Source organism: Neoarius graeffei, chromosome 14 (genome assembly GCF_027579695.1).
Source record: "Neoarius graeffei isolate fNeoGra1 chromosome 14, fNeoGra1.pri, whole genome shotgun sequence".
In the NCBI taxonomy this organism is placed as follows: Eukaryota; Metazoa; Chordata; class Actinopteri; order Siluriformes; family Ariidae; genus Neoarius; species Neoarius graeffei.
This window is the reverse complement of record NC_083582.1, coordinates 78,935,446-78,948,313: the sequence shown is the minus strand read 5'-3', so window position 1 is coordinate 78,948,313 and position 12,868 is coordinate 78,935,446. Positions and strand designations below refer to the sequence as shown.

Sequence of the window (12,868 nt, the reverse complement as noted above, 5' to 3'; positions counted from 1 at the left end):
GGATGCTCCTGATTTCAGTCTCCAGCTCAAAGTCCATCATGTTGTTGAAGGTTTGAACACTTTGCAGTCAGGTATCCGTATGTACAAAGGTTAAAAAGACATCTTTAGTTCCATTTTGTGAAGTGAATGTGAAATAAATATTTCAATTTTTGTATGTTTTTTCTTTATTCTGTTTTTTTTTCACCAAAAAAGTATCAAAACCTATTTGTACGTCACTGGTTTTGAGCTGATGTATGAAACAGAGTCTTTCCCCCCCCAAAGTCTCTTCTTATTGAAGTTATTATTTATTTTTAATGATTTTTTTCTCTTTTTTTTCCTTTACAATGTCATGGCTATCTGGCAGGACAAATGTGATGCAGTCTCGAGTCCATTCTGCTCCTCCGCTGTCTTTCATCCTTCCCCCCTCTTGGTGTCTTCTTTTATTTTTGGGTTCATCCATGAAAGGGTCTATTTCAGCAGCCATTCATTCACTGGATTGGAGAAAAGAAATATAATAACATGGAAGATCTGACTGGAAAAAAGAAAAAAAAAACCCTTCACATCACTCCGTCTTCTGTGAATATCTGGGGTGAGATACCTGCTAGAAATGATTGCAATCTGAAACAGATAATTCAGTCTGGATGCATTTTCTCTGCTGAGATGCCATGAAATCTGGATTTATTCCCAGGTAAGCCATGTGAGTCGAGTCCTGATCCACACGGCTTTCCTGGGAATTAATATGGGTTTAAAAGTGATACCTTTATTCTGTAATATGTTTAAAAAAATCACCAAGCTTAAATTTAACATTTATTTAACATATGTGGACCATATTATGTTTTGTATTTAACACTTATTCGCCAAAGGTGAAGTGAATATCGGTGAATAATATCTGAGACAAAGCCGAGGTCGAGTTTGTTATTCATCGATATTCACGGAGTCTGAGGTGGGTAATTGTTTTAGTATAAATATACAGGTGATTATTAAAAAAAACATCATCCTTAAAAAAGTATTTCAACTTCAAAATATATCTGTCTGTTTATTCACTTTTTTCTTTATCTATCTGTCTGTCTGTGGCTTGGTCCGTACTGTCAAGACCTCTGTCTGATATTTTCCTGTAAAGGCCGAGCAAGTGAGGTTAATAAGGAGTTATTAATGCATTTTTTTTATTTCAGTGGATAATTTTGGGTGATTTTGTCAGTCAGTATCACAATATCATTCACAAAAGAAAAATGAAAATTAGGATGATGCAGAAACTTGTATGCAAGTTTATACCTAAAATATACAAATATACCTAAAAGTAACACAGGTTAAAAATAAATAAATAAATAAATAAATAAATAAATAAATAAACCTTAACAATAACTTGTATGCAAGTTTCTGCATCATCCTAATTTTTATTTTCTTTTGTAAATGATATTGTGATATTGACTGACAAAATCATGCAAAATTATCCACTGAAATAAAAAAAATGCATTAATAACTCCTTATTAACCTCACTTGCTCGGTCTTTACAGGAAAATATCAGACAGAGGTCTTGACAGTACGGACCAAGCCACAGACAGACAGATAGATAAAGAAAAAAGTGAATAAACAGACAGACAGACAGATGGATAGTTAGACAGATAGAGAAACAAGGGAATAGATAGATAGATAGATAGATAGATAGATAGATAGATAGATAGATAGATAGATAGATAGATAGATAGATAGATAGATAGATAGATAGATAGATAAGTGAATGAACAGACAGACAGACAGACAAACAGACAGACAGACAGAGAAATAAGTGAATGAACAGCCTACGGCTCGGTCCGTACTGTCAAGACCTCGGTCTGATATTTTCCCATAAAGACTGGGTAAGCGAGGTTAATAAGGAGTTTATTATCTGGCTTTTTAATTTCGAAGATTAAAACAGATGGTCATTATAATGAGACGTGACGCTGCTTTCAGCTGCATCATATCTGTAACGTAGTTGAGTCATGCATGCAGAATAAACAGCTAGCGGTCTCAAAACTGAATTTCTGTTAGCGGTTAGCGGTTTCTGAACGCTCTTTGCTGCTCATTTCTTGAATAACTTGGTGACTCTTGTTTGTCTTTTGTGTTTTGGCTGTTTTTTATTCCATTTTGATTTCCAATTCATCTTTTTTGTCATTTTGTTTTTGTTTCTGTTTTGCAACATTGAAAGCTGGCACCTTGGAAAGAAAGTCTGCAATCACCCACGGGCATTATGGGAAAATACTGCCTGCCAAGGAACCAATCAGAGCACACGATTTTACCAGAAGTAGCTCATGCCATTATAATCATTATAATATCCTGAATGTCCTCATCAGACTATTAGCCTGGCTGCTAGTTAGCTACATTTTATATTCTTGCTAATTCAATGCTAAATATATTCAACCCTGTTACTCTTTCATGAGTAAAATGCAGCCTGTTTGCAAAGCAATGAGATTATTGCCTGAGGAATATACTTTAAAAATAAGTTTACTTTAAGAGTTACAAGACCTAAATGGCACTGCGATCATTAGTTTTACAAACGAGCACATTCCTGCAGTAGCAGCTGCATAACCACGCCTAATTAATCGTATTTTCTTTTCCTTCAGCTTCGTGATTTTACATGTTTAACACTGAATGCAATTAAAAAAGAAAATCTTTCTTTACTCTTGCAGGTGGGGAGTTCAAAGAGCTCAAACAAATTGGATACAAGAAAAAAAAAGCAGAAAATAAATCCTGTGATCAGGATTTTGCTGAGTTCTAGTCAGTGCATTACTTCAGGGGGTAGATAAAAAAAGTTTTTTTTTTCATTTGTTTCAGTGGAAATATTTCATCTACAGAGAGGCAAAAATAGACTGCAGACAACCGGTGAGGAAAAAAACTAAAACAAAAACAAAACACACTCCTCGAGTGAGCAGGTATATTAGTGAGACCTTTCGAACCTCACGCCTGTTCTGAAAATGAATCGTTCCTGTTTATTAACAGTGTTCTCACAGTTCTAAATCTGAAACATGAAATGATTTTAAGGTTTAGAAGATACACTCATGATGTGGTAATGTCTGATGTCAAATGGAGAATGCCGGCTTGCGTTTTTGATTTATTTCAGGAGAAAAGTAATCCACTGACCTCGGTACTGCAGCTTCTGGGCCCTGTTGTTGGGACAGTCCTTGCCCTGCATGCTGAAGTTGATGTTGGTGCGGATACAGCGGTTGTTCAGAGGCTGGACCGGACGCACGTTATCACTCATGCTGAGGAAGATCTGCGAAGGCTGGTTCTGGCTGAGCAGCCGCATGGAGTGCATCTACAGCGACAACGCAAAGACATGCATCTGCTACGCTGTACTACATACACAGTATATTACATCTGCTCTAACTCCTCTGCAGCACAGTGCATCCCTGCACAGCAGTACAGTACATATCATTCTGGAACATAACATGAAGATTCAAGATTTAAGATGTTTATTGTCATTTTTCCTGCACTTCTGCACGATCAAGAATTAAATACCATTCCCCCTAGTCTAAACAATGCACAAAAATAACTATGGAAAGGGTTAGTTACAGATTAGTACTAAACACACACACACAAATCACATTCACATTTGCTCACACATTTACATTTAGCAGCAATTTTCTTTGAGGTAGTTCTATTTATAGATAAGGTGCATGGTGTGGTGTGTAAAGCGTAAAATCCCACCACTTTAAAACAACTCGTGAAGCTTGGAGAACATTCGCTGTGCATTACACAATTGGTGGTAATACTAACAATTTTTTCATTGCCATGTATTCACAAACCCATCGTGAGCTGTAGTGTGCCCAGGGCCTTACCTCCGCTAACTTTGTTGGAGTTGGTTATGTTTTGTTCTCAATGTAACTCAAAATGTAGTGAATGGATTTTGATGAATTTTGGAGGAAAGGTCAGCCATGGGCGAAGGAACAATTGATTAGATTTTAATGCAAATCTAAACATGTGGCTTGGCGTAGGTATACATTCTCCTGAGTGCCCCCCTAGTTTGGATTTGATATACTAGTCTTTCTATGTATACTCCAGTAAAAGTACACCAGTTTACTTTTGCGATATTATCATGTAAAAGTACACTACTCTGAAAATTACTAGCAGAACTGTGATTGTGAAACTTCTGATTATACTTAATTCTCAGTGTTAAATTACAATATGAAGTTGATTAATTAATTAGACCCCCATTGGTTTCAGCCCCCATTGGTCAAAATTAAATATGCAGCATTCTGCCTAATATTTGTCTACAGAAATACTTTATTTAATATTAATACCATGTAATCAGACATAAGTTAGCTTCAGCATTTATAATATATATGACCTGAACATTAATAATTATGGGGTCTTTATGTATTTACCTGCATTTTTGTAACGTATATTGGCTTATTCATGAGAATCCATGTTGCAGTCTCAAAACACGGCGGGATAGTCATCGATCCTTCGTAGGTGATGAAACTCGATGTCTCGGGATACACCTCCTCGATGTTTAGCCCAGATAGTAAATAAGCATCATCTATAAATAATAATAATAATAATAATAATAACAATAACAACAACTAGAAAGTGCATCCCCGAAAGAGAACGTGGGTATTGCGCAAAATGCATCTCAGCTTTAACATCGTGTGTGTGTGTGTGTGTGTGTGTGTGTGTGTGTGTGTGTGTGTGTGTGTGTGTGAGAGAGAGAGATGGGTGATTTGGCCTGAGGTGTCATATGAAGTTTGGTGGATGTGTGGTGAAGTATTACTGAGCAGAACTCCATTCATTTGAATGGGCAAAAAATGAATGGAAGTCAATGGAGGAAAAACGGGTGAGCAAAAAGAAAGGAAAAGATGAGTGCAGGTCAGACCCGAGTGCATGTATGTGTCAGGGGAGTTGGCCTGAGATATCACATCAAGTTTGGTGCATCTTCAATGAAGTGTGTCTGAGCAGGACGATGCAAAATGTGAGCCCCATTCATTTTCTACAGGAAAAAAATGACAGAAAAATGACAAGAACAAGCGAACGGGTGCGTTGATCCAAAAGCTGTATACAACCACACCATTCCCAATCATACTACACAGATTAAAGTTGGTTTGGGGTCTCTATCTCAAAAACTGAGGGAGAAGAAACGGTCCAAAATCTGGCAGAGGAATAATAAAAGAGAAGAAGAATAAAACTAAAAATAACAATAGTATTGCACAATAATAATAATAATAATAATAATAATAATAATAATAAAGCTATCAGCTCTTGTTGTGTCTTTTCCTCTCCTGCTTGTTAGGAATAACTACAGTATTTTTTTGTATTTAATCATTTTCAAACCCAGCAATTTGGCTTGTCAATGTTCGTCTCCATGAGGCAGAAGCTGCGCCTGTAGTGATGGCTCACTGGATGACTGCTGAATTGTTTTGACATGTTTCACAATGCAGGCTTCCATGAGATAATAAGGCGTCATGCTTGTGTGAAACATATTGGCGCTCTGCTCTCTTGACAACAGAAGAGTAATAAGTTGTGACTCGAGTCAGACTGAGAAAGGCAGTGTATTATATTTCCCCCACGTTGATTAGCACTGGGAAAAAAAATAATAATTAAGTCAAATAAAATGAGGGTGTGAATCAAGGAGTGCTAGTGCTCTGAACTTGGATAGTTTTGGTTGCATAAATAATTCTGTTTGAATCTGAAGTTGTAGGACCGACTCTGAAAAATGCATGCCAGCACGGCGGACGGTGCAGCGAAGGCCTCGGGCGAGGGCAGACTCCTGGTCTAGAGGGGGATATGAATTCTGTCAAGGCTCACACTTCTGTTGCAGTAGTCAGAGCAGAGATTCAGAGATGTCAACAGCCCACATTCATACACTGCTGAGGACTGAGAGGCACGTGCCAACCACCAGGAGTCAGAGTACTCCTCTTTTCACCCACGCCTCACCGTACCACCCTTATTAGTTCAATTACCGAGCTCTTTTGTCACACACACCAGGCTGATATCATGGAGACTGTGTGTGACACACTATGAAATTTTCCTTGAAAAAAGCAGACTCTGATTTGAAATTAGAAGAAAAAAACCCGCAAATGCATTAACATGATTTATCACTTTTCACTCTTAGTAAAAGAAAGCATGCATATACCATCAAATACCCTTTAATTCTACAACAGAATGTTCTAGATACTTTCAAGTCAGACCTTTTGAGAAAGCAATAAACTTTAACTATCTGAAGAAACCTTGACAAGCCTTTTTAATGCCTCTTCCATATAATGCTTCCTAACAAGTTTATAACATGTTCATAACGTATAATCATGAGGTAAAGGAATAAAACAGGTGGTGGTGTGCTATTATAGGAAATAAATCAACAACAGGGTGGTTTGCCCTTGGTGTGATCAGATGTAAAGTGAAGTTGATTATTTTCCAATAACATAAAATGTTCAGGGGTGGGTTTCCTGAAAACCTCCTAGGGCTAAGAGCATCTTTAACTGCCTCTTAAGATACATCTTTAAGCTAGCATGGTTTTCCCGAACAATGTCGTAGCCAAAGTAGTACTTTAGTTCGCTCTTAACTTACGATGGACCTGAACCACTCTTTCACATCAAAGAGCGTCTCCTCACAGCCGAATACACAGAATGAGCCTCCGAGGGATTCTCACAGTCAGTGGGCGGAGTCTGGTGTTGAATCTGCTGCCAGTGTTCAATTATTTTTCATTTACATTGCAGACAGAACTGAGGAAGCCTTTCGGATGAGAGGTGAAACGTTTTCAAGAATCTTCAAGCAAGTCCAGTTGCTCTCTTCTACCACCCACAGATTGCAAGGACATTGAGGTAATTATTAAATAATATATGCAAAACATTATGAATATATTTCAATATGTTATGGAATAACGTGTGAATATTGTAAGGTCACATCAATATTGCCACATTTTAATCAAATTTAACTCCATTAGGTAAGAAATGATCTCAGGTACGGTAGTGTCATAAATGAAACATTTCTGCATGTTTGGGTAACAGTGAAATGATCAGGCACAGGGAAAACATTTTACTGAATTATTCAGCTTATTATTTGCTCATTCTTTCCTGTCAACATTTGTTCATATAATTAAAAAAAACATGCTTGGAATTTAAAAAAAAAAATGTTCTTGTCCAAAACTGTAAAATAGTTTCAATTATTAATTATTACATTATATATGTAATGCTTAATGGTGATACAATATATTAACATATTTTAACATTTTATATTTAATTGGTTTTTGGTTAAAAACGAATGCCATGTGACCTCATTGACTGGATTTAGCAACTACTAATGCCTTTATTGAGGACGTGCACTGCAAAGAAGCTCTGAGCACAGTTGCTCTTAAGACTCCTTCTAAAGGTGATGATACACGGGGCAACCTTTTGGGCAATGTTGCCGGGCAACTGTGCTTTGACACTTTCCCGGTGAGATTGGGGCAACATCATTTCTACCTGAATGACTTTGATCATTTTGGGCAACTTTTTAAGATCATCCAATCAGAGTGCTAGCAGCAAATCACATGACCACCTGAGAGCTTCTGAAATTTTCAACAAAGACAGCAGCGTCTCCAGCAGCGGAGCGAAGAAAAAGAGAGACGACTTATATCTTTTTATGGCAGTAAGTTGCTGTGTGTAAACCCAAAGTGGTGAATTTACCTCATCAAGTGTTTAGAAAACCAACAGACATCTATATTAATGCTCAGGTTGGAATTTTTTCAGCTAAGTGTAAACTGCCGTTAGCTAACCACCGCTCCATAGAGATTGAATGGGATTTAGCTAACTAGCGGTGGTTTTTGCTAACATAGCTGAAAGTTATCACTAGCTATGTCGGGATAACGTTAGCGCTCTTGTGTTGAGTTGTAATAGAGATCGTGTAATTTATCGTCTGATCTAATTCACATCCAGAGCACGACTACCTGTGGAACCCGAGGGTGAAACAGTACAAACTTCAGGATCTAAAAAAGAAAGAAAGCCTTTCAGGAGCTCTGCCACGCCCTTTTCCTCCTCAGCAGCATCTCCTGCTCCATGTCCTTTTGTCTTTTTTGCTGAGATGAGAATGAAACGATGATGTTTTTGTGATGGATGTGTCAGTTATTAGTTATAGCAGATGTGATTGAGGCGAGTAGCATTTTTAAAGAGATTTAAGGTGTTTATTATTAACAGAATAATGCGGTTATTTTGACTTATAAATGTTAAAATAATGGTAAATTATCTTTTGACCAGAGGATCTATTCAGTTTTGTTCCAGAAGTGATACTTACTTGAGTGAAATAAAGGCTGAAGCCAAGACAAAAGTGACGCTGTAAATGTTTCAGTGTCCATCTTTGCGGTGTCTGTCTCCCTGGCAACAGATTTGCTCTTATCTGATTGGTTGTTGACAGTTGTCTGTTGCCCTAATTAGTTGCCCTGTGTCTCACCTGGTTGCCCGTTGATGCCAACATCGCCCAAAAAGTTGCCCCGTCTGTCATCGCCTTTATGAGTGAGTTCGGGAAAACCACATACCGAGACAATGTTTGTTGCTTCAGAGTGTCTTTAAACTCACTCTTTAGTCCCAAAGTGCAACGTTATCAGGAAACCCCACCCCTGTTCTTCTCATAGCACAGCAATTTAGCAACACTAATGCTATTTGCTTTCGAATGATGTGCCATACTTCTTATCCATTTATAGTTACATTTATACATCCATAGACAAGCTCAATCTTGTCATCACTTACATTATAGCAAATACAGTATAGTATAAATATTTTATGAGCATATGTTTGGTCAGTTTACATAATCACTGATAAAGTGACGTGTTCTGTAAGGAGAGGTTTATTTAACATTTATGGAAGGAGTCTCCAGTGTTAGTGACTTGAACTGAGGAATGTATGAAGGACATTAGACACTGGATGCTTATTAATTTCCTTCTGCTTAACTCTGACAAGACTGAAGTACTTGTACTCGGACCACATGCAGCTAGAAGTAAGTTTTCTGATTCCACAGTAACTCTGGATGGCCTTTCTGTTTCTTCATGTGCAGCAGTAAAAGACCTCGGAGTGATTATTGACCCCAGTCTTTCATTCGAAACTCACATTGATAACATTACCCGGATAGCTTTCTTTCATCTCAGAAATATTGCTAAGATAAGAAATTTAATGTCACTACATGACGCAGAAAAACTAGTTCATGCTTTCGTTCCCTCCAGGTTGGATTATTGTAATGCCTTACTGTCTGGATGTTCCAATAAGTGCATAAACAAGCTCCAGTTAGTTCAAAATGCCGCAGCAAGAGTCCTTACTAGAACTAGAAAATATGACCACATCACCCCTGTCTTATCCACACTGCATTGGCTCCCAATCAAATTTCATATTGATTATAAAATACTACTATTGACCTTTAAAGCACTAAATGGTCTCGCACCACAGTACCTGAGTGAACTTCTGCTCCTCTATGACCCGCCATGCCTGCTTAGATCAAAAGGCGCAGGCTATCTGCTGGTACCTCGTATAGTGAAGGCTACATCAGGGGGCAGAGCCTTTTCTTACAAAGCCCCACAGTTATGGAACAGCCTTCCAAGTAGTGTTCGGGAATCAGACACAGTCTCAGCGTTTAAGTCTCGGCTGAAAACATATCTGTTTAGTCAAGCCTTGTGTTAATGGTGTTTATGAGGTAAAGGTGTAGATCTGGAGGGTCCTCAGACAGAGTGTGTTGGTAAACTGGGATGTATGGATGCTGTCAGTCCTCCACTTACTTGCTCACTCGAGTTTGTTGACGGTGTAGTGGCTGCTGCTTTATGTCCCGGGGCCCCTCATGCCTGTGTTACCTTCTGGCTCTCCCCTTTTAGTTATGCTGTCAGAGTTAGTTGCCGGAGTCCCTGCTTGTACTCAGTGCAATATGTATACTGTTCCTACTTATTCAGGTGACATTGGGCATACCCAACAACCTGTGTTTTCTCCCCCCCCAAATCTGTCCCTCTGAGTTACATGTTGGTCCTGGGATCGAGATGCTGAACCTCTTCTGCTCCTCGAACCTGCCTGATCCATCCTGGTGCCCTGTGTCTGGTTGGAGTCTCATCGCATCGCTCCTGTGGAGGATGGCCCATGTGGACAGTTGGGGGTCGCGCCTGGAGGACACTCTGGACTCTTGGTGCTTTTGTGGCTGGGGACTGCAGTTGACTTGCTCACTTTGGGACTGCGGTTGTCGTGAACGGTTTTGAGCTCGGGTTTCCGTCGGTGGGGGGTTTATAGCATCAACAAAGCTGACTTTATGTTAGGACTGTTAATGTTATAGTCATGTTGTTTGTTGTTGCCCAGATGAGGATGGGTTCCCTTTTGAGTCTGGTTCCTCTCGAGGTTTCTTCCTCATTTCGTCTGAGGGAGTTTTTCCTTGCCACTGTTGCCACAGGCTTCATCATTGGGGATAGATTAGGGATAAAAGCACTATACAAATAAACTTGACTTGACTTGTAACAGTCAGAAGTAAAAGTTGTAATTTTAAGTTTTGTGACATCTTCAAGACAGAAAAGTTTACACTTTGTGATTTGTCAGTAAACTTTATTAAAAAATGGAAAAAAGAGAATTGGTATTCTTGATTTGCAGGTGACATCATAGCTAATTCTGCATGAGGCTTTGAACCGGAAGGTGGCCATGTTGGAGGATCTACACAAACTCACACGGTGCACATTTACTATAGAGGAGATGCTCGAGAGGTTGTTACGCTCAATAATTCCTTTTATTTCTTTGCTATGCCAACTCTTTGTGTTGTAACAGGATGTGGGCACAACTCTATTCAAGACAAGGGGACTTATAAGTTCTTTAGAATTCCATCAATTATAAATAATCAAGGAGACAAAACAAGAGAGTTGTCCACGGAGAGTAGACGTCACTGACTGTCCAATATAAACTGGACTGATCTCAGCGATGAGGAAGCAAAAACCACACGAGTCTGCAGGGAACATTTTATCAACTGTAAGTGCTACAAACTAGTTATTAATGAAAGATCGCAATATATAAGAAATACTGGATCATTTAATAGCCTGGTCATGAAGAAACTCGCCACAATCATCGAGTGAATGAGCTGACAATCAAAGGCTTCTACGATTATTTCATTTTAAAAAGAGCTGTATATCATTTCTGATTACGTTGCTTTTATTTTGCTTTTTCTCTCCATTCGGGGAACCAGCTGATCTCTACAACTGTACGGATCCAGACTGGGCTCCAACACAAAATACAGGCCACAACAAAATCAAAGATGGTACTAAAGTGGTCGCTTGAAATGCTCAGCTTACAGAGCGCAGAAAGAAATGCAAAATTATTGACGAATCCTTCCAAATGATCACAGACTCAATCGAACAAGATTCATGTCAATCCACGACCTCAAATCCTGCAGCCTCTTCACCCAGTGAGGGCTCTTTTAGAACTAAATGTGTTATATAGTGTGTTAGATACCTGTTTTTTGAAGCAGTCAAAATGATTGTTTTTAAAATAGATTTGAGAAATGATTACAAGCTTCTATATGTAACTCCTCTTTACCTTCCAGTCTCTGCTCTTACCACTGTGTATCTTACCACTGTATATATGTATATTGTATACGGGTCCGTCTCAGAAACTGGTCTCTCTTTTGGGACATTATGGTCAAAAAATAAATTTTCAAATTTTACTATTTTTTTTTGCATTTACCTAACACTCAATGTTTCTTTTGTCATGTTTAATAAGAATAAAGATAGCATCTTGCTTTATCTGGCCTCCACTGTGGAACATTTTAAAGATGTTCTGAAGTTCACTCGCGTAACATGGAAACGTATGCATTTAAAAACCCTCTTTAATAACCAAGGAATATCTTTTTTCTGTAGATATATTTGTTTCTTTAAATGCAATTATTGGACAGAAAAACAAAAACATTTATCATTATTTTTAAATTTTACTCCTTAGTTTCGAATGTTCACTGGTTATTATACATTTTATTAAACTTTACTTTGTTGTGCCTGCAGGATGTCATGTAGATACACCCCTTATTTTGTACTAAATTATCAATTAGCATAATAGTAATACACAGACAAAAGTTTGAAACTGTCACACAATATCCCACTGATTTATTCAATTATTTGCTTTTTCATCACTAACATAACATGGAAACATGTTTTTTTTTATTAGTTTCTTTTTACAGTGAAGATGCCATTACTTATATCACATCTGAAAAAGTTGCAGATTTACACACTGCATTAAAATGTAATCATTCTCACAACTTAAAGTTAAATTATATTTTGATTACAATTCAAAACGTTTTTGTAAATTGATTTACAGATAAAATAACTACATCATGAAGAATTAAAGCCCCTCCTTCACAGAGGAGTGAAAATATTGAATAAATTTCCTCTTTTTGATTGCTTGGGTTAAAAATGCCAAGTTATGATGACTGAATTGATTATTCATTTAAATATGAATAATATGATACAGTTTGGGTATTTGATACGGCGAAATAGGACACAATGGAAAAATCAGGAACACACCGGAAAGATGAGAATAACGGCGGTGGTAAAAGAACAGCGACTGTACCGGCTGAAGGTCGCGCGGGTCTCTGCTGCGGCGCGCGAGCAATGGGACATCACTACCGCACCGGACGGGGCGTGAGGCGGGGGCGGGGCAAAATGACTGGCCGTAGATTCTATCAAAAGTTCGATCTAAATTGACCACGGTTGCAAAATATTGGCCAAAAATACGCAAACACTACGAAATATGAAAGTAAGATGAAAAAGAAACATTCTATTGCCTTATACTGCAAGACTAAAACAAAATAAAACTGTCAAAACTCACCTTTTCAGCGATAACGTCCGAACAGATCACCCGCGTAACAGAAAGACCGCAAATGGAAGCATGATCAACTTCTAACTGTGGGAGTGGAAAATTCCATTCTACACATGCAAATTGTTAATGTG

The 12,868-nt window shown here is 38.2% G+C and overlaps 1 protein-coding gene across 1 annotated transcript in view; it reads right to left on the bottom strand.

The window, feature by feature from the left end:
* Positions 1-447: 447 nt before the first annotated feature.
* ca10a (carbonic anhydrase Xa) overlaps positions 448-12,868 on the bottom strand; it is a 528,995-nt gene continuing 516,574 nt past the window's right edge. Inside the window, exons 7-9 of the mRNA XM_060939091.1 lie at positions 4,341-4,495; positions 3,097-3,271; positions 448-470 (exon numbers count right to left, since the gene is read on the bottom strand). Coding sequence (XP_060795074.1) covers positions 448-470; positions 3,097-3,271; positions 4,341-4,495 — 353 coding nt within the window. The remainder of the gene's footprint in view (positions 471-3,096; positions 3,272-4,340; positions 4,496-12,868) is intronic.